Source organism: Patagioenas fasciata, chromosome 10 (genome assembly GCF_037038585.1).
Source record: "Patagioenas fasciata isolate bPatFas1 chromosome 10, bPatFas1.hap1, whole genome shotgun sequence".
In the NCBI taxonomy this organism is placed as follows: domain Eukaryota; kingdom Metazoa; phylum Chordata; class Aves; order Columbiformes; family Columbidae; genus Patagioenas; species Patagioenas fasciata.
In genome coordinates, this window is record NC_092529.1 from 5,768,736 (window position 1) to 5,790,472 (window position 21,737).

Genomic DNA, 21,737 nt, shown 5'->3' on the forward strand with positions numbered 1-21,737 from the left:
GACATTAGAAGTCACAGTGCTGTCCATAATCCCGTTCCACATCTGGGTATTGCGGGTCGGGGTTCGGAACAGACTCACTCTGATGATGTAGCAGGAGCGCAGACACCAGCTGAACAACAAGGGTGAGCTCAGCTCCACAGTACGAGTGAAAAACACTTTACCCTGACTCTGTGGAGGTCTCTCTCTTTTCCTTTGGGAAGGACGGTGCAGAATAAATGCCTCTTAAAATCCCAGGCCTGGTGTACGTGAAGCAGCCGCTTACTAGGAGGGTAACGAGGAAAAGACAGCCAGCAACAGTGAATCAGCCTCTCGTCCAATATCAAAATTTGCCATTGAAGTGTTCTGAACACAGAGATATGTACGGGTACCGTGCAACTACCGCACCCACTGGAACATCTGCATTGGTGTATTATTTAGAAATAAAGCAATGTAACATTAAGACACTTAAGATTTTTTTTTCCATGGTCTGCACTAGAAGGTGGTTGTCAGCAATGACAGTAACTCCCCAAAGTAATAGAATTCTAGCAATAAAGGTGAATGTTTGGGACTACGGCTTCACATCACCTCATTTTGCTCAGTAAGAAACCACTCCCTTATGAAAAATGGAGTTAAAGAAAATGAATAAAAGGTCACAACAGTGACACCGACATGTCCATAAGCACAACAGTTTGAAAATAAACTTCTTTATGTGAAGCACTTTGGATTAAGCAAAATGGCAACGGCACTTCAAAACATAACATGGCAACTAAGACGAGAGAACTCAGCAAAAATGAATTACTGGGTGAATTATAAACATGGATGCAACGTCTGCTAGATGGAAAATACCAACTGCAGCTTGCAATCCATTTAGTAATTACGGCAAAACAGACCCGAAGCATTGAAACAGAGACAGCGTGCTAAGCAGAGAAAAAAGATGCTGTGCTGAATTGCAAAGACATTATAAATTGTAGGAAATAGTTTATTAATACAAAAAGCTCTGGAGCAGGCCAGCTACAGTGGTAAACATGGTACCTGTAATAAAGATAGCTCTGAAGATAGAAAGGACAAGTAGTAAGAGGGAAAATCTGGAAAATGGTACTAGGTTTGCTGTTGGTAAATTCACAGCTCAAATCCAATTACGATACACATGAATCAAGGAGAAAAATCAGTTTCCCATTCTTGTTTTGGTTTTGCAAGCTTGAAGAAGAAGAACCCAAGGAAACTATGTTACCAAATCTTGTGCCTAAGTTATACAGAGAAGTGGTCACATTGAAGTTAAAAGTGAACCCAGATTCATTCAAACTAAAAGTAAAGAAGAAGTTTTTGAATTTTGCCAATAAAACAAATACCAAATGCAAGATTTGATGTCACCTGAAGACCTTAAGTCAGATAACCATTGCTTACTAAATGCCTTTTTTCCATCTTAAAAGTTGGTGCATTTCTTATGAGAGGAAAGCAGAGGGCCTGTGTCATGGGGAAGATCAGACTGTAAGGCCAGCTATGACCTTAAACTTGTAACTGAGACAACAAAGAAAGAGCTGAAAAGGAATGTTTTTAATCATATCACCAATACCAGACAGACAAACACGGGCGCTTAAAGCTAAATACATGAATGAACTTCCATTTGCCTTACCAGGAAAACCATTCAAAAGAGGAGGAATGAATTTGAGAGCATGTACCTTGCCTGTCAACCGCTGTGTCCAGGACTTCTCCAAGCCGAGCTCCATACACCATATCAACGTTAATCCGCACAATCTGTGTGCTTGAAGCCAACAGTTAAGCTTCTAGGAGTTGTTAAGTGCCTGGGATACGCCTGGTTGTTGCACTGGGATAGTAGAAGGCACTCTGTGCTCCCGTGCTGCTACTGCTTCCTCAAAACAACACAAACAATAAGACTTTACCTTCAAGATTTACTTTAAAATCATTTTTTCCCCTAAAGGCTCTCATTCATGAGCTTCATTTGCGCTCAGCTTGTTACAAACACAACAGTAGGCCGGACTTTCCTGATAAATGTGGATATATATTAACAAAACTGGCTAAGGAAATCACCAAATCTTCCCTGTATACCCCAATTCTGCCTCCAGCACTAAAGGTGATTTCAGAAATCATCAGAGGATGTTTCTGAATGACTGACTTGCAGGTGCTGTATGAATGCATATATCAGCAACCAACCAGCAAATCTGTAAGTAAACACAGTGATTGGGGAAGACGCTAGAATAATACCTGTAAAAGTCGTCATACAGAGAACAAAAGTCAGCAAACGTGCTGCTAGAATATCCTCAAGTAGTACATGATAATCCTGGTTCCTAATCAGACACACTCTTAAATAAAAAGGTTGGCTCAATGTTTTATTCATTATCTGCCCTGCTTTGTAAGGCAGGAGATAAGGATGATACTGCATTTGGGATGTTCTATTAGAGAGCAGATTGCCTTGAAGACCAGTATTAACCTAGACTGGCCAATGTAATTAAGTCTTTGCTACTGGTGACAGGCAGGAATTTCCCAGATGCAGCAAGACAACCTAGAACAGCAACCGGGCTCTTTATCCCTGATGCAGGTGGGTGAGAACCAGCCCCGTTGTCACCAGCGACGTGTCCAGGAGAGCAAACCGAGCCACTTCACCAAAAACCACGAGATTGTCACACAGATTGTCGTCCCGTACTTCTGCTCAGAGACACGCACAGCACCCCAGGCCAGCTTTATTTGGTACGGAATGCTATTTCAGACATGGTAACAGCGCTCTAATTAGTATTCTTCTTTTTTCTATTACATTTCAGTATGATATTATTCAGTATGATTCAGTATGCTAATAATAAATGTTTCCCTAGTGCTTCCTCCTCCCAAGTCCCCGCACTCCCGCTCGCTGTTTGTAAACCCAGCATCTCCTTCCCCTTCGGGGCCAAATTCCCTCCATGCAGATCCCATGACTGCGATTTCAGGATAATTTCTTTCAAAGATAAAATTTCCTCCTTTTTCCTAATCTTGGCGGATGGCAATTGCTGAATACAACTGTACCTTTTAGATGACTTAACACATTCAAGTCTGCGACACTCCAGGCTCACAAGGGTTTAAAAAAACCCTGAAATACATGGTAAGACTTCCCTCCTCCATCCCCTAGAACTTTTTTAAAAAGAAAAAAAAGGTTAATATGTGGCAGAGGAAGGTTTTGTACCACAAATATCATTGTGCCTTGGCAGGGCCGGCCCAGCCCAGGCCCCGCGGCCGCCTCCCCGGCCCAGGCCCGGCGGCCGCCTCCCCTCAGCACGGGAGCCCCTCAGATTGCGTTGGCTTCTATTGTCTGAGGGGAAAAAAGTCTTGAAATTGCATTTTCAGCACAAGTCTTTGCAATTGTGAAAGTGAATGCTGTTCCCTGAGCAGATCCTGTGGTCTCTGTCTAACACAAGCGCTCTCAGTAACACAGTTTGGGTCACAGAGCGCTCCTGGTTGCGTGTTCAGAGATGGAAACCCAGGGCTGCAAGGACAGCCCGAGCCGTTTTTTCAGTGATTTCACTACTCACAGATCAGGTTTGCTTGTTTCACAGGTTTTGAAGCTCCAGTCAGCCCATCAGAAAGAAAAACCTTTTGCCCAAGAACCAACATGATGTGGTAAACCTGCCACTAAATCCTGATTCTACGAACAATCGCAAAGTTCCTGCTGAATCTGAAGACACCAAGGTTTGGGTCTGAGTGCAGCACTGATTGTTCGGTTACTTAATAAACTTAAAAAGACAATTCAACTCACATGAGACCTGTACAATTACACACATTCCGAGCAGCCCTCCTCCCACCACTCAGGAACGGAGGAAAAACGCAGCATTTAATGCAAAAACCTCAAACCTCAGCTTAGTCAATTTAAAATAAATAAATGAATATTCGATCTCTACATTGTCAGCGACACACTCAGGGAAATTTCTGTCCCCCAATGCCACCCAACAGACCATCAAGCTCCTGAAGGCAAGAGCCTCCCTACTGAACCGCACCAGCTCCTGATTTCATACATTTATTTCTCTAAAACTCCCCTCTAGCTCTAGCTTGGGGCAGCTCACAGTTCATTAAAGGGCTGAAATAAACAGGGGGCATTTGCCAAAGTGCTCGGTAAGCACTCCATTTCTCAGGACAACCAGTGCCAGACTGGTAGGCCGCATGGGAAGGAGAAGGAATAAGAATGTAAAAACTTTCCTGTAAGTGTTTCTGAAATGTTTATAACAATAGCACTGAGATACTCGTAACTCTTTCATTTCTTACAGGAGCTCGAGAAAGATGATGTCTTTCCTTATAAAACCCAAATGAACCAAGTGGGAAATCTGAACTAACCTGGAAAATAAAGAGCTGCTTCCTCAGCCACCAACTTCAGGAGGAATTGAAGATACTTAGTGAAAACCGGGAAAAGACCCTGACAAGAAATACTTGATGAAAAATTGTCAAAATATTTAAAAACATTACAGAATCAACAAAAGTGAAAATTATCAATTTAGAAGTCATGTTTGCAAATACTATGGGGCTTTAAAATGTGAAGTACAAATAACATAGTCTAGTGCCAAATTCTGAATAGCCAAAGGACAAGAAAGTTCATCAACAGCATACTGAGGAATCTTACAAAGCTTTATTAAATAATACAGATACAAATGATTATTATTTACATCCAAATTGTCAATTTTAAGTAGTACTAGCACGTAAGGCACCGCTTCTCCAAAATTAGCCAATAACTTACAGAAGACTCAATACAATAACATGTAACAATGCTGCTTGAAACCAAAACTGTATGTCATAAACTGTCGGTGTTCCATTCCTTTATTTGCCATGAGATATTTTGCATGACATGTTTTGTTCTTTGAAACAGAACAATTGCCATCACCTTCACTATGGTCCTTAGGAGAGTTCAAACAGCCAGAATATTATTCACAGTTACAACTGTGATACTCGTTATATGTAAACAAGGCCCTTATCTGATAGCTGCAAAATCCTGCTTATGGATTGAAATTACTGTGATTACAATTATGATCCTCAAAATAAAGGATTCCTACTGAGATTTTTTTTTTCCCTGTTCTCAGGACAGTACTTTAGGGTTAAGAATTGGAACCAAGTTTTTTTTTTCTTATCTGTTTAAAATTAATTTGGAAAAAAGTTCTTCAAGTCAGCATCTTGTTTAGAAAGCAAAATACTTCTGAGCACACAGTGATCAGCTGCCTGGTCTAGCACAGCACTCGATGTACCCAGAACTGTGCATTTCATACCTGTGTGTCTTAAGACAGTCTAGAAGAAAACAAAAAAGTCAACCAAAACTCCTCCACATTAATACTTACACAATTAAATGCTACATGGTGTTTTACAGAATCATAAATGAGAATTATTAGTTGAATATTACGGTACAAACATTCCAGAGTCTGGTCATACCAGTGGTATCTTACTGCATAGTTTAACTCCAGATTCTGGGGGTGGTTGGATCGGTTGGTACCCGAATACACCAGGGACAAGGCCACTCATCCCAAGTGTGAAATCAGCCACTTATTTCCAGTGCAGCAGGTGACAAGTGGTAACAAAAGGAGGCTCAGTTTCTATTGAGGTACTTCTGTATGCAAAACGACCTATATAAATGTATTATATTTATATCAGAACACAGGTAAGGTAATTACCTTTAATTAGAAATATTTACTACCAGAAGAGAGGTCCTCTTCAAAGGCACAGGCTTCACATTCCCAGTCCAAAAGAAAGTGCTTACAGTAACACGAAAGGAACGCTGCAGCTGTACCCAAAGGACGCTGCGCTAAGACAGTTACGTTTTTCTTTTTTGTTGCCGTTGTAAAAAAACTCCAAATTATTCACAGTTGTTCCAGCATTCCTGATGTTAAAACAGCAAATGATGGTGATGAATCACATTGTAAGGCTAAACAGAAGGACACTTATCAGTGCAGAGCATTCCTGAGACTTGGGAACTCACAATAAAAAACTAGCTCTTGGAAATACGCAGTCCTCCATATTTTTGGCTCATGTTTGACCTGTTTTTCCCTTTTTAAAAAAAAAGTTCATTAAGAAGAAAGTTAATTTTTACAAAAAGTAAAGAAAAACTTTTCTCACTATCACTTTGACATAACATCTAATTGCTTGAAGAGTGCAAGAAAGCCAGCTTAGCATGAACACTTTTTGTGCAGCCATCCCTGTCAGCTGAGCATAAAACAACAGGGAAAAGAAGTTTTAGAGAACTGAAACACTAGCATGAAAAAAAAAAAAAACCTAAGAGCTCTAAATACATATAAAAAAAAAAATAAGCCAGTTACATTCAAGACTCGAATTCTATTGAAACTGTCAAAGTTCTTAAATTTGCTATTGTTAAAGGCACTGCTATTTTTTTAAATTTTCCAGCATGAAGACGAGTCCCACTGCCTCTAACATGAACCATAATCAGTGCTCCAGAGTGTGGATGAGGGGCTGGTTCTCCTGCTGGTGGGCTGAGGGCTGAAGGAAAGTGCAGGTGATGCAGAGAAACCTACAGCACAGGGAAAAAGGAAAGAGAAAATCATCCTCAGAAATCGTGGAGAAGGAAGAAACAAATCACTGCTGGAACACCTGGCAAGCGAGTCTAATGAGTCATTCCAAGAAAAAGAAGCCCTTTAGCTTATTGCGTGTTGAAAAGACACCTTATAAGTACCAAAATCGTACAGGTCTTCCTATTATGGGCTTTAATTAAAGAATTGAGTCTGAGGGGGGCAGAGCACATTTCAACTCAGTAAGTAACTTTCAGTTTGACTTTGCCTTATTTCAGATGTGGTTTTACAGATAGGACTGCAGCTCGCTCTAACTTAGGTACATCTGTAACCATGTGAATTTTGGTTTAATAGCTGCTAATGCCAGACCTCCCATTCAGTCAGGCAGAAAGGGACCTGGGGGTACTAATTGACAGGAAGCTCAACATGAGCCAACAGTGTGTCCAGGTGGCCAAGAAGGCCAATGGTATCCTGTCCTCTATCCAAAATAGTGTGGTCAGCAGGACAAGGGCAGTGATCCTTCCCCTGTACTCTGCATTGGTGAGGCCACACCTGGAGTATTGTGTTCAGTTCTGGGCCCCTCAGTTCAGGAAAGAGATTGAAGTGCTGGAGCGGGTCCAGAGAAGAGCAACAAGACTGGTGAAGGGACTTGAACACAAGACCTATGGGGAGAGGCTGAGGGAGCTGGGCTTGTTCAGTCTGGAGAAGAGGAGGCTTAGAGGTGAGCTCATCATTCTCTAGAACTACCTGAAGGGAAGTTACAGCCAGTGGGGGACTGGTCTCTTCTCCCAGGCAGTTAGAAAGAGGACAAGGGGGCATGGGCTTCAACTCTGCCAGGGGAAATTTAGGCTGGATATTAGAAAGAAATTATTTGCAGAGAGAGTGGTCAGGCATTGGAATGGCTGCCCAGGGAGGTGCTGGACTCACCGTCCCTGGAGGTTTTTCAACTGAGATTGGACATGGAACTTAGTGCCATGATCTGGTCAATGGACTGGAGTTGGACCAAGGGTTGGACTTGATCTCTGAGGTCTTTTCCAACCCAGTCAATTCTGTGATTCTGTGTGATTCTGTGTAAAAAAGTATTTTTTTCATATTTCTGAAAGAGTTTGATTCCATAGCACTGCAAATAGGTAAAATTCGTTCGTAACAGGGTAAGAGCTGCTTACTGTTCTGGGTGTGTTGAGGAGTTGTCCTTGGGGTAAACACTGGATGACTGTGCTGTTCCTTCGGTGAGAAAACTGCATGATAGGCTGCAAAAAAATCATTTCGCAAAGAAATTATTCCTTTAGATCTTACAGATAATGCATTGTAAGAAGTTATGGAAAAAAAAAAACTTCTGCAATCTTTCATTCTCTTACCTATAATCATAAAAGCTGTCCCTGCTAATAGTGCAAAAAGCGTGAAGAACATGACTTGATAAGAAGCAAGAAAGTGCTGGATCAGACTGGCTCCATCTGTAGAACCGATGAAGAGGAGACAATATTGTGTTAAAAGAGCATCTTCTCCAACCTGCTTTAAGAGTTAATAGTTCTTAACCCAAACTGAAATAGCCAAAAGGTTTTTATTTATAGCAAATAAGTGTATTCAACTTGGATAACACAACTTCAATTCTAGTGACTATTTCCAGTGCAGTCTTCAAAACTTCCCAATAACAGTTTAAGACATTGATACACAAATGTCTTAAGCGTGTTCTCTACTTTCTCAGCCCCCAAATACTCACCTTTTTTCAAAACAACAATAGATGCTTGAAAGTAAATAAAAGCAGAGCAGACCAAATTACTTCCAGACACTTTAGCACTGGGATATTGATGCCAACTTCAGAGTATTTTGGCTGGCCCGAAAGGAAAATATGTTCAGCTTCAGTCACAGTGAGCAATTATATCATGTCTCCTGGTCACAGGAGCAGCTTGCACATCCATGGTAATGTTAGCTGCTAGCTCAGATTTTAACCCACCAAATTTTAAAACGTTTTGAACGTGAATGGAAGTTAGAGGTTTATTTTGGCACATGAAGTCTAGAGAAAAACTTACGTCCCACTGATGCACTGGTTCTGTCTGTCAAGTAAATCACAGTCACTGGGATAGTGATAGACTGGTCAGTCAGAGGACTAGAGACACTCAGAGTGGTTGATAAGGGTCCCTGGCTTGAAAGTCTTGGATCAGCCAGACTGATGGTGTAGACTACGTAACTGGGCAGCCCATAGGATTTCTCCTTCTCAAACACCTTCACGGTTGGTGACCCACATTTCACCTGCCGAGGGAAAAAAACAACCTGAACTAGATTGCTTGAGAGAGCAGAGCACATCTCCATTTTCCAAAGCACCTCGGGGACAATCAACATGGCAAAGGTGACACAGTATGCCTTGGGCTGGAGTTCAAAATGCTTTCACGTGTGTTGGGATACTTCCCAGAAACAGACTCACCTCCAGGGTATCAAGAATTTCAGTGGCACCAAATATTTTCACATCAGAGCTTGTGTAACGGTTACTTAACACCATTTCCGTCTGGTCAGCGTAAAGCCCTGGGCTGAATGGCACCTCAGCGCTGATCTGCTCCCCGGAGAAGGGGCCTTGGACCGAAGCTGTAATGCTGAGGGCGGCTTTGCTCATGCTGAGATGCTTCAGCTGCTTGTCAGTGAGTCTGTGCATGGTGATGGAACAGGTGTAATGTCCTACAAAAACAAATGCAGGTGGACTGTGAATTGCTCATCTTTATTGTTTCTTAATCCGTGCAGAGCGAAGTTTTGGTGCCATCTTCAAAGAGCTAAAAAAAGTGGTGGAATTCAAAGGGCAACTCAGGCATGTGCAGAATGGGAGAGTGTGTCTGCTGGTCCAAGCATTGCAATCCCAGCACTAGAACAACACATGATATTTCTTGTCCCAAACTAGATATCATGAAAAAACCCCTACGATGGCAGTTTAGAGTCACATTTTATTATACTATGCCAGCGAGACAGTTCCACGTAGAACACAACATTTATGGTAATATTGATAGAAAAACTTTACTGAAGCAAAATTTAACATCTTATTTCATACTCTCTTCACCTCACATTAAAAGTTGCAGTCAGCTAACAGCACCATCATCCATTCTGTGGAGACATGCTTTATTATTAATGGAAGCTTCTTGAAAGGTTATATATTTACCAGCTTGCTAGTGTCTTATGGGACCTATTTGTCTATCAGTAGCAGTAAAGACAGTAAAAAGCTCCCTGGGTCTGGAAGATTCAGAGCATAAGTAAAAACAGAATTTGCTCAATACACATTTTCCCCTTAGTTTCTTTCCCTAATGAAGTAACAGAGGCAGCCACTATTATGCAAAGTATAATAGTGTTGTATACAATGGGCATAGGGACTAATCTAACTGATAATTCATGTTATTTCCATACAGCCCATGGTGCTTTGGTTCTTCTGAAAATCATGTTACAGTTATGAAAGACTAACACATGTTGTAGACTTTCACACTTTTATTTCCACTTCCACAGTCTCCAGTAATTTCCCCTTCTTTGAAGTCCCAGCTCATGTTTCGCGTATACATAAGAATTCTACCTTTCATTAGAAATTACAGCACTCCGGTTGCAGAGGGAAGTTTGAAAGCATGATAAATTTCAGAGATGTTTAAACTGCAGAAGATCAAGAATTCAAAATGAATTAACTTTCACCAGACTTTTGCATTTACGCGATTTCTCTCATTTCAGTCCCAGAGGTTAGTTACGCTGCAATAACTACAGTGGCTTTTAAAAAGCCAGCGTCAAGCACAAAGAATAGGTGACTCTGTAGAGCACAACAGGGTGAAATCTCAAGATCCTTGGTAAGCAGACGGTAAAACTGGTGATTGCTTTTCTTATTCCTAGTCTTTACTTCCACTGCATTTTGGCACACAGTGAAGGCACTATGTATGGCCAGAAAACACCTGTAAGAGTGTAAGAGTCACTGGGTGTTTACAGCTGCAGAGATACCCAGTTTTAGGAGGTTTGTCACCTGAGCGCTTATTTGTAGCAGCTGAAGGTGGAAGTGTTTTGCTTCCACAGCTTCACAAATACAGGGCCTGATTTTCTTTTCTAAATTAAGCTATACACAAGGCAATCTATTTTTGCACAGTTCAGCTGCAGTAAAAGGTGGCAGCTGCCAGCAATAATGTGTGACCCCAGCATATTATGTCCACATTCTGCACCAATGTCACTTCTGTCTCAGGGTCCCATGGACTGTTTATATACCTACAAATACACGAGCAGGAACTGATAAAATTAGGACCTACATTTGTGGTCAAAAACCACAAAGTTTGTCTCTTCCCCAAGCAAATTAATGCTTCGGAGTTTTTTTCTGATTTACTACTACAACTCTGAAAAATACATGACATGGGCTGCTGGTGATTTCTGGCTTTATCTGAAAGCAAAAAAAAAGGCTTTGTCATAGGCAGAAAAGCCTGGAGTTAAAGGAGAGTCCACGTTCCCAGCTCCCTGAAGCCCGAGATCCTACACAGCAAAGCTCAGCGGCTTCCAAAGGAAATCTGCTGGGCCAAGGGCGTTGGGATTAAACCACGGCAAGTACAAGGTGTCCATCTGGAGTGTGGCATCTTATCTCATCTTACCTGAAACTGCGTCAAATCCGGGCTCTGCTATAAAGATCTCACGTGCTGGGAAGTCAAATCCGTCATGGCTAAAATCTAGATGACAACTGATAATGGACTGTGGCTGTAATTCAGCAATGGCTTCAATCTGAGCAGGCAAGCACTCCCCTAAGGAGAAGAAGTAATTAATCTCTAAAGTAATTAATTAGAAAATGATAACTAATTATTTTAATTAATTAAAAGCAAAACCATGGCTTGAAATATCGGATTGTTCTGCCACCTTCTGAAACAAGTTTCACAAGGTTATGATGATCCTACACCAGCTGGAAATCACAGACAGCTGGTCCTACCTCAGGTCTGAGCCCAAAGAGACAGCAAATGAACATTTTATATGTTGTGGGGGTTTTTTGACAGCAATAATTTATTTACAGGAAAGAATAAACTAGAGAGAATTTTCATGTGTCTGTTGAATAAATGATATGATCCTGGGAGCCTCGATTTATATTTTAGTATCTGGCAAGATGGGGTTTTTTTTGTAGGCTAAGAATTTACATAAGGCACAATAGAATTCTATTTGAAAAGTGCTAAATGTTAAGCAAAAACCTAAAATGAACCATAATCAAGCAAAATATAGCTTATTAAATAGAGGACACAATATGATGCCTCATCTCTGTATTGACTTGCAATATTGATAATTTCTGTAAAAGATTCAAGGACGATAACTACTTTAAAAACCCTCAGCAAGAAAAATACTAACTTCAAGAGGGCAATTGGAATTAAACATATCAGCAAACAATCAGCTGATTGCTTCTTAACTGGTTTTTGAGATGGTCAAACATGACACCTCTATTACCTACCAATTTTAATAGCTGTGAAATCCTAATAGTGCCCCAGAACACCCTCCGAATTCTGTAATGTGGCCCTAAGACACTTTTAGAGCTCCAGGGATCCCTGAAAGGGATCAGAGGTTCACAGAAACCTCACTGCACCAGCTTCACAGACCCTTAAAAACAAAACACCAAAATCACAAGCGCAAACCACCTATCGTGAATGCACACCATGTGATAAACAATTAGCATCAAGATTTTCTCTCATCATACCTTTCAAATTTTTCTTTCTTTCCCCAATAGAAACGATCACTTTGGAGGCTGAAACTCCTTGTAAGCTGGTTTTCCCTCCACTCACATGTGTTGCCGTCGTCCTCTGAGGTGCATTAATCACTATCTGAAAAAAGGATGAAGTACATTGCTAACAAAAACTGTTTAACAAATAAAAATTAAGGCAAAAGCAGACTGGATCAACTGTGAAATGCATACGTCCTTGTGCGTACAACAAAAGACTCCAAGAGGTTTGGTCTTTAAAAAACCCCTTCATTTCTCTAAGTTGGAAAACTGCTTTAAGGCAATTTAAGCCAGTAAAGATGGTTTGCAGACAGTAAAACTGTTGATTGCTTTTCTTATTCCTAGTCTTAACTCGTACTGCATTTTGGTGCACGGTGAAGGCACTGATGTATGGCCAGAAAACACCTACCAGAGCCACTGGGTGTTTACAGCTGCAGAGATACCCGGTTTTAGAAGGTTTGTCACATGAGTGCTTATTTGTAGCAGCTGAAGGTGGAAGTGCAAAGTAAAGACTTTTTCTACTAATAGGCATAAAGCTCTATGTCTCAATTTAGTTTTAAAATAATAGTGCTTATATCAGCTGATACAGTGAATTGTGTCAACAGTACAACTGCACTGTTGACAACCAAAAGGTGCTGTGCAGGGACAGGAGTTGGACTCGATGATCCTTGTGGGTCCCTTCCAACTCAGGACGTTCTGCGACTTTGATTGAACTGAGTAGCTCTGGTCAGTGATGCACACTCATGCGGCACAAAGCTTCAGAAAGTTCTCGTTGGCATCTCATCCTGCAGTAAAACTTTATTCATAAAAGCAGTCACACTCAAAATATGTTCAGCCTCTGCAAACAACTGAGCGAGGCAAAGAAATCAAAATGTACCATACGAGAACAGTATAGGCTAAAAATAGAAACTATTTACTGAATTATCCTCCATGATGTGCTTGGACACATACCAAAATAATTGCATTTCTGATACTTTTTCCTTTAAAAGTAATGTTTCTACATATTTGTAACAGAAAAAAAAAAACATAGAATACATTTTTGGTGTAAAAGCACCCAAAGCAAACAAACCAACACAGCTCTGGTAGGATTTAACAGTGCCTCACCTCTCTGTATGTTTTAAGTAATCCAGGAATCTCATAGTAGACAGTGACGACCCCAGAATCCCTCGCCAATGCTACGCCAGCCTTGGAGTCGACCTGCAGGACGCTCGGTACCGAGGAGCTCCACACACCCGGTGGGCCTGAGAACACAAACCATTTGGGCACCATTCAAGCAGCTTGTTCTAGCTGAAGCATTTCATGATCACCTTGGTGTCTTGTAGGTACCCACTGCACGGACGGCGTGACTTTTGTTATCACACAGGCTCCCCAATGCACAGACGTGAGATTTGAGGGTCTCATGCGGTGGGATGCTGGCAGCCTGACACCAAAGGGACTTGCAGTTAACCTGAGAAATACCCGTTAATACTAAGAATCAAATACAGCTAGTGAAGTTACATTCCTGACTCTGCAGGATTCCCACAAAACACAAACCTTTCAAGCTAACGGAGTGAAAATGCCTGAAGTCTGAAACTCATTAATTCAACACAAGCCGTGTATTGCACGGTACTATTGAAGTTAGAGGAGTTGATGAAACCTATTTTTATCATTAACAAGAAGAGTGATATTTGATTCTGAACAAACATCGTAAATTATGCATTTCGTTTTCCTGAGAATGAGGAAGAGTCACATCGATGTCAAATTACATATCTGCAAAAACACAGCGACCGAAGTGCCACTTACCTTCTTGGTTTATCAGCGACGTACTGAAACAGAGGACGTCACCCACCACCACGTCTGCGAGCTCAGGACAAATGGCGTGTTGCACGGGAAGTGGGACGTAGTCTGCAATTCCGCTGTGCTCTGCATCCCAGACTTTGAGCAAGGTCAAACCTACATTTACAGTCCGGATTACAAATGTGTTGTTTGTGGCTCCTTTCCCAATCTGTACAAAGTCATCTCTGTAGATAGAAAAGAAATGCTTTTATGTTTGCTAATGTCATTATCTCTACAATAAATAGTAGGTATTGAACTCTTTTCAGAAGCTTGACTTCTTGTTTTTAGCAATGGTTATCTTCTAATGAAGTCAGACAAAATAAAGAAAACACAAAAATTATTCAGGTGCTACTGAAGCAAATTTCAGTTCTCATATCATTATGCTGAGGAAATACTAAGGTCATAATTATCTATGAAAACTCCTTCCCGATGTTAAGAGTTTTAGAACTTTAGAATGATGGAATCTGTCTTTTTCCCCTTTCTCAGGGAGTTAAGTAGTAAAGAAATTTAAACACCAATATGCAGTTTTCCAGCCATAGTGTTACAAAGCTAAATCACCTTTGATTGTGAGTTCTGGTATTTACCAGAACTGGTAAATTACTGGTCAATTGGTATTCACCAGAACTGGCATATTGGTTCAGAACTGTTATATTGGTTCAGCATTCCCAACTGCCCTGGCACAGGGAGCACCTGTGCATGCTCTGGCACGGAGGAGGCCGCGCTGGAGAGCCACGGAGCTGGGTCACCCGGGCACACGACCGAGCTCAAGGAGGTTAATGCTCCTCTCTCCGGGGCTAATATTTAGCTCTATGCTGAAGCAACCCTGCCACATCTACTTTGGAAGCTGAGGCGGTGTCATCTTTGGGACCTCCATATGCTACAGAAGTTTCCGCAGATCATTTAGGTAGGAGAAAGGAAATCTGGCATACAACCGCTTTTGTTTTTTTTTTTTTCCCTTTGAATCATCATCACTGTGTTGCAATTGCAAGGGGCTCTGCAGAAAACAAGCTATGTTCTGGTAATGGAATTAGAGATTGGTTACTAACGACCACAGAAGGCTGTTTTAGAATATTTCTCATTCTTTGAGGTAGAAGCCAAAAGGCCTTTTGAGGCTTGGCTCTGTTGTGCTAAAGAGACAGCTCCCGATCCAGAACCTTCCCCACCTGCAATGAGTCAGTGGAACAGAGCATGAGGAGAAAAGAGGCAAGATGAGGCAAATGCTCCTAAGATCAGATTTTTCTATAGGCCACTGATGTATGGAACCTGATGATGCGGAGTCACTTAAAGAAGAAATGTATATCTGATAGTTACCTGTTTGTTGCAAAGTTGAGCACAGAGTTATGCGAATGAAAAGTGTCTCCAGAGTTATCATGAAAATGGACTGTGAACGTCAGTGTCACCCCCAGGGGCAGAGCCAACAATGCCTCTTTGTTCTGTGTGTGCAGAACCGGGCTCATGGAAATCCTCAGGTAGGAGATGGGGTAGACCTGTCAAAACATCAGCAGTGAAAATTTCCATTTCTGATGCCTCTACAAAGTCATCTAAAGGGGGTTCTTACACTACAAATACACAAAGCTTTCTTTATGAACCATTTGCTGTATGTTGAGCCATCTGACAGCACTGAGACGTGGAGTTTTTATTATCAGTACACATATTTCAAAGAATCGGAGAACAGCAGAGGTTGAAGAGGCCTCTGGAGATGGTCTAGTCCAGCTGCCCCTGCTTGAGCCGAGTTACCCAGAGACGGCTGCAACATATGTGAGAATAAAGGGATGAAACTTCTGCTGCCCCAGGTGAGAAATCCGAGGTGATCCAGGCCGTTCCTAAGCGCTGTAGCTCTGCTGGAGCCAAGGTTTGCCCAGTGGAGGAAACAAGAGCAATAGCTGCAAAGCTGTTCCCTCGTGAGCCCTGTCAAACACCATCTGACCTCTGCTCCAAATGCTTTTGGAAAGTCTGCTGGATTATCCACATGTGCACACCCCACGTGTGTGCAGTGACGCTCCAATGAAGGAAGTTTGTCTGAAGACAAAGACTTCAAAACCATTTTCTTCCTTTTGTTTAAGTCACATGTTACTATTCTTGATTAACTTATCTAGGTTGACCAACAAAATGACCCAAGAAAAAGAACTACATCTGTTCCTTCTGCTACAGCTGTTGGAAAATAAGTAATGGAAGGATAGAGAAAGCAAGCACCCTCAAATATATAAATAAAACTATTTTAAAAGAAGCCCTCAGGCTCATCTTGTCGGAAAATCCCTTTTTTCTAACTGAACAGGCTATGCTAAAAAGTAAAACCCTGCAATCTGAAAACGTACATGTCAAAACTTAAAAAGGAAAGGACAAATTTAGCCTCAAGCAAACAGCATCTCTGGTGAGTCTGAAAAAAAGTGGCTAGAATACCAGTATATACAACTGTCTATTCCCCAGGCCGATATACTCAGTTAAAATATCAGTGCACAGAGTCATCTGCCCAATCAGCTGAGGTTATGAGCCAACAAAAACACCATTTCCCCGACAGGTTTTCCAGCTTGCTTTACTTTAAAATCTCAGAAACTGTCCCACAAGGGACAACTGCTACATTTAATATTGATGAAAACAGCTATGCTAAAGCATCTCAATTTTTAAAGTATTTAAATAAAAATATTCAGTTGAGTACAGCTGGTACAGGCAAGTGCTTAGCTTGCTGCCATGCTAAGCACAGTCATTCCTTACTTGCAACGTCCTCCTTGCCTTATAGTCTCTTTTTTTGAGCAAAGTTGAAGGTGTAAGTGTTAAGTGATGCTGCTGCAGCAGTTTGGTTCTTAATTGTGTACAGTTGTAACCAGACAAAACAAGAACTTACAGAAGGAAGGACAGCGTGAAGGAGAGAACTCTGCCTTAGACTGACACGACAGATTCCAGCTCATCTCCTCTGTCACAAGTTTTCCTGTATGACCTTCAGCAAAGCCACTCAAACCCTCTCTGCGTTCTTCATCCACAAAGTGACAGCAGCAGCGCTGTGTGACCTCACGGGGTTACTGTGAGGTTAAAAATAGTATTTCTATGAAAGCAGCATAGTCCTAATAAGTACAGAAAAACAAACCGGTTGTACAAGATGCTGAACTGAGATGGTTCCTACTACAAAGGGCTCACAAGCTTAAGATCATAGTGCACCGACTCCTCAATTCTGTGATATCCTGTGTGCACGAAGGGAGGATTTCACTTCAGTACCACTCTATGTCGTTCAAGCCAACCCAAACTTGTTAGATGTCTTTCACTTGGCGGATCCAGCTGTGAAGAAACAAGGTCACCTCTCGCAGAGCTGTAGACATCCCCTGTCACTGCCTCGCAGCAGCGCTGGCATTACTGAAACTGCAAAACTGCACCATAATGTCTTTTTTCACTGTCCAGGCAGGAAGACAGAGCTACCCACTGAACATTATGGTAAAAAAAATTAAAATACCCCCACAAAATATCAAGCTACTTCACAGTGATTAAACTTCCAAATAATTTGAAGTCAGCACTCAATTATGTCTTTCTCCTTTAGCTGGGACACGGGAAGGATGCTGACAGAGTAACAAGGGATACAAGGAAGCAGAGCAGTGGGCGTCTCACAGCTCATGTTGCCAGATGCAGAAAGTTCTTGGCACAAAGACTTTTGAACACAAATGAAGGACGTACGTTCCCGTATGTCTCAAGTGCCCAACCAGTAAAGATGTACTGGACTTCATAGAACAGTGAACAGATGAAGTTTTGAGGGGGAAAAAAAAGAGGTTTCATTAGCCTGGAAACAAACTGCTGAGTTTTGCACCAGATTTGTCTTTCCCCGAATTGTTCACGTTTTGGTGAAGCTCTGGTGCATGGGGCAGCCCTGGCCGTGCTGCTCACAGCTCACCCGATACCCGCCACAGCAGCGGAATTACTGCCTCGGATAAAACAGCTTCTCATGCAGAGATTCACACTGTGTGTAAAAGCTGAACTGCTGGGAAATGGCAGAGAAAGTGAAGTTTTGGGGCACTGTGCAGCTACAGGTCCAATATCCTGAAAATCTCGGAATCACGTAGGTACCTCACAACACAAACTGCATTTAGATTCATTACTCCAGATGATATTTGCCTTTTTTGCACATTGCAAAAAGCATGTTTATGACATTAACATATTTTTTTTAATTGAACTTGTGTAATTACAGACTCCTAAGAGATTTTTAGGACAAACTTTTCTTACAGTATTTAAGGCACATGCACATAAAGGCCTTTCTTTAAAACAGGATTTGGGACTTAACGTTTACCCATTCAGTTTACTACACTAAACTTTTTTCAAAGCTCAGAACTGACTATTAATTCCCATACTTCACATTTTTCACAAGGAGAGTTCAAAATGTGCAGTCACCCATCCCCATTGCAGTGATAAAACAGAAAACTGCAAAGAGAGAGAGATGATACTACCTTAACAGCAGCTACAATGGTCTGGTTGATCCCAAACGATTCTTGTGAAACCACTTCAATTGTCGATGATCCTATCAAAGACCCAGAGTTAAGGAAGCCTCTTTCATCGATTTTTACAACAGGAACTTTATCTGGTCCGTCCAGGACACGGTAACTCAGTGAAGCCACTCGGTCCCTTAAGAAAACAAACAAACAAAACAGAATGACAAAAAATAGGAGACCCCCTTGAATCAGTAAAACCATATTTACACCAATATATTATGCAAAACTAAAAGATTGCTATGTGGTTTGCGTTTTTTTCATGTGTCCGCAATAAAAGCTGAAAAGCCTGCGTTCTAGTCTAAGAAAGAAGTTTTAGTTCTCATTCAAGCTCACTTGGAAGAGTTCTTATCTGGCTTTAGGCATGGACTGAAATCTAGTTTTGATCCACTGCCCCACAGCGTCATCATTCACCCATGGAAACTTGATTCCAGACAATAATGGCTAAGGCTACAACAAGCAGCTTCTGCCGTCATCGTCTGTAAACAATATTTAGAGTTAGATTAGTCTGCAGGGCCAATGCTGGTATTAGAGAGAACGCCAGGGACGTGATTAATTAGATCTCATCAGTTTCCTGGAAATGGTTTTGTAGACAAGGTTAATTTTTGGGACAACTCTCACCATGGTATTTACATATTAATAAAGTGAGCAAATACATAAACTGTAATTAGTAAGCATTCTGAGACATTAGCTACTTCTAAGCATCACTTATCGCATCTTCTGAAAGATCTGTAAAGGATTGTTTTGTTTTGTTTTTCTCTCGAGATTCTTCATTCATATAGAAATAACTTTATCCCAGGAAAAAAGCATTAAAGCTGCATTTTAGTTGCCCTTTTCTTGGCAATCGTGCAATTGGTTTGGTATTAAGAGTTCAGACATATGGGCTCCAACATTGGAGAGTGAAGATAACAGGTCACAGACAACCTGATATCTGACCAGTTACTGGCTAATTAATCAGGAAACTGCTCTGAAGAGATAGCAAAACAACATAAGTGGCTGCAAGTGACAGAACTGTTTCAAAAGTAGGTGCTGAATGACCATGGCCACTGGAGCTCCAGTGAAACTAAAGGTTCCCATCCCTTAACAAGTAAATGCAGCTAACGCCTGGCGCTCGGTGTGTATCCTGCTGTCTGTCTGCACACTGTGTGCTGGAAAAACACACGTCGAGCCTGACGTGAGTCCAAGATGTCAGACTTTGAAACCAGTTTATGTAAAAAGGACCTCTCAGTTGGAAAGGACATTTGAACCTCAACATCTAATCATAGCCTCTGCATAAGAAACACAGAGAAGTATATTCCCTAAAGCCTTGATCGCCCATAAAAGCCTCTAGAGGAAGCAGGTTACTGCTTTAACTGGCTCAGTATCTTTGAAAATAAGGATCTATTCATTCCAAATACCGAATGAATTTTCTAGCTACGATCTAACTAATGCAAGATGTGACAGAGCCCAACAGTACAGATAAGATACTGTTAATCACCAGATAAGTTGTGTCTGATACAGATGTACTGTGATAGTAATTTTAAAAGCCTAAACCAGTTTACTTCAAACAGAATTGCCTTACAGTTTGGATAAACTGTTTACACAAATCACACCATAAAAACCAATCACTGACCTGTTTGTCTGAAGTTTAATAAAGGAATTTGGTGACATTAAGATCTGCTCCACTTCTACTTCTGGAGTGACTAGCTGAAGCCTTTCAAACACCTGGAAAATAAAAGGCATTTTAGCCTATTGCTCTGTGCACCAAGTATTTCCACTTATTTCACCCTCAAAAAAAAACCCAATCCAGATAAAACCATAGCACCTTTTTTTTAAACCTTCTGTAATATATATGTATAGTAAAAAAATGAAAATTAAACATGAATATTTGAGAATGGCAGTGTCTTCTACCAGTTATTCTGAAGAGCATTCATTTCTATGGCTGTAGCTATACCATGAAGTAACACGAAAAAAGAAGCAGATTTGGAGACTCAACATTCACCCAAGTTACTTCCAACTACCCCAAGCTGGAGCCCACGAACTGAGTGCCCACATGCGATACACTCCTCAAGCACATTTTCCAGCTTTGTTCTATCTAAAGGAATTTAGTTTGCGTATCTGAAACCGCTCCCCAAAGCACGGCAAGCGGGAACTACCAGAAGATTCATTTCCTGACCCAAATTAACATGCCTGTGTAGACAGGTAAGATAAGCACTGTTACCAAGAAGTATGATTGTGTAGAAGGGAACTACAGCACCCAAGTTCTTTAACAGCTCTAACACTGCTTACCCACAAGACACAATTCACCTCCATTTCAGGTGGTCTACAACAAAAACTAACTCTTGAATTTTGTTCAGTGTCTGACTGTTCAGTGTCAACCCTACCAACACCTGGGGAGCTTGGAGGTTTCCAAATAGCAAAACATGATACAAACAAGAGTAAGGGCTCAAAGACAAACCAAAGCCAGAACCACTCTTTCACATCTCAAATTCCAGACCTCAAATACAGACTTGAATTCAGCACTGAAATAAATATTAAAATACTAACTGTGAGGAACATTATCATACCTGAATTTGGATTTCATCGGACAGTTCTTTTGCCATGTTGTAAAACTGGCTGGCTGCAGGATCAAGGACCTTCACAACAACTTTCAGTCCTGTTCTTCCCTTTACTCTGCCATAAACATCCATTGCAAAGTTATATTTTGCAGGAAGCTGAAAAGAAGCCTTGAACAGGAGAAAGTAATTAAAATTTTACTCATGGGAAGAGTTGACATTGATACAGAGAAAATAAACCACCCAACACTGACAGTCGCTCTTTGATTTTGGGTAAATGGAAGGAATAATATTTTCTCAGTTCCCGTTACGGGACAGTTTCCTTTTCCCCAACATACACGTGCAAGCAAGTACACAAACACACACTCACAATTTACCTCACTGTGTCTCGTCTTGACATCCAGAGTGTCCCTCTTTGTGACAGACCAGTGGAACGTTAACCCCGGCACTGCGTTGCCAAATGAGAAAGGAGTCTGGCTACTGGTGATGCCCATTACATAAACTGGCATCTAGAAACAGAGAAACCAACTTTCTTAGGTAATTCTAGGATGCTGGCCAAACCTGCACAGAGCAAACAGAATTAAACTTAAAATTCATCGATCAAGAGCTGGTATTTCTTATGAAGAAAATAATTCAGCTGTTGCGGAGATACATCACGTAGAAGACTCAAACCACCACCACCTTGTAGGAAGCAAGTTTTGATTTATTCTCATTTGCTACATGCTCTACAAAAAACAAGTGCCAGTTTTTCAGCAGAAAGATTAATTTGGTAATTCAT

The 21,737-nt window shown here is 41.2% G+C and overlaps 1 protein-coding gene across 2 annotated transcripts in view; it reads right to left on the bottom strand.

Annotated features, from left to right (window-relative positions):
* Positions 1-4,563: 4,563 nt before the first annotated feature.
* The window catches only part of NUP210 (nucleoporin 210), a 61,660-nt gene continuing 44,486 nt past the window's right edge, over positions 4,564-21,737 (bottom strand). The window contains exons 27-40 of one of the 2 annotated variants that reach the window (XM_065845861.2): positions 21,337-21,468; positions 20,972-21,130; positions 20,038-20,129; positions 18,387-18,561; positions 15,274-15,449; positions 13,930-14,147; positions 13,252-13,388; positions 12,127-12,250; positions 11,048-11,194; positions 8,884-9,131; positions 8,492-8,711; positions 7,820-7,915; positions 7,628-7,711; positions 4,564-6,463 (exon numbers count right to left, since the gene is read on the bottom strand). In XM_065845861.2, the coding sequence (XP_065701933.1) occupies positions 6,363-6,463; positions 7,628-7,711; positions 7,820-7,915; positions 8,492-8,711; positions 8,884-9,131; positions 11,048-11,194; positions 12,127-12,250; positions 13,252-13,388; positions 13,930-14,147; positions 15,274-15,449; positions 18,387-18,561; positions 20,038-20,129; positions 20,972-21,130; positions 21,337-21,468 (2,109 nt within the window). In that variant the 3' untranslated portion in view covers positions 4,564-6,362. Of the gene's footprint in view, positions 6,464-7,247; positions 7,529-7,627; positions 7,712-7,819; positions 7,916-8,491; positions 8,712-8,883; positions 9,132-11,047; positions 11,195-12,126; positions 12,251-13,251; positions 13,389-13,929; positions 14,148-15,273; positions 15,450-18,386; positions 18,562-20,037; positions 20,130-20,971; positions 21,131-21,336; positions 21,469-21,737 lie in introns of those variants that run through there. The other variant, XM_071812997.1, reaches the window with a different exon arrangement.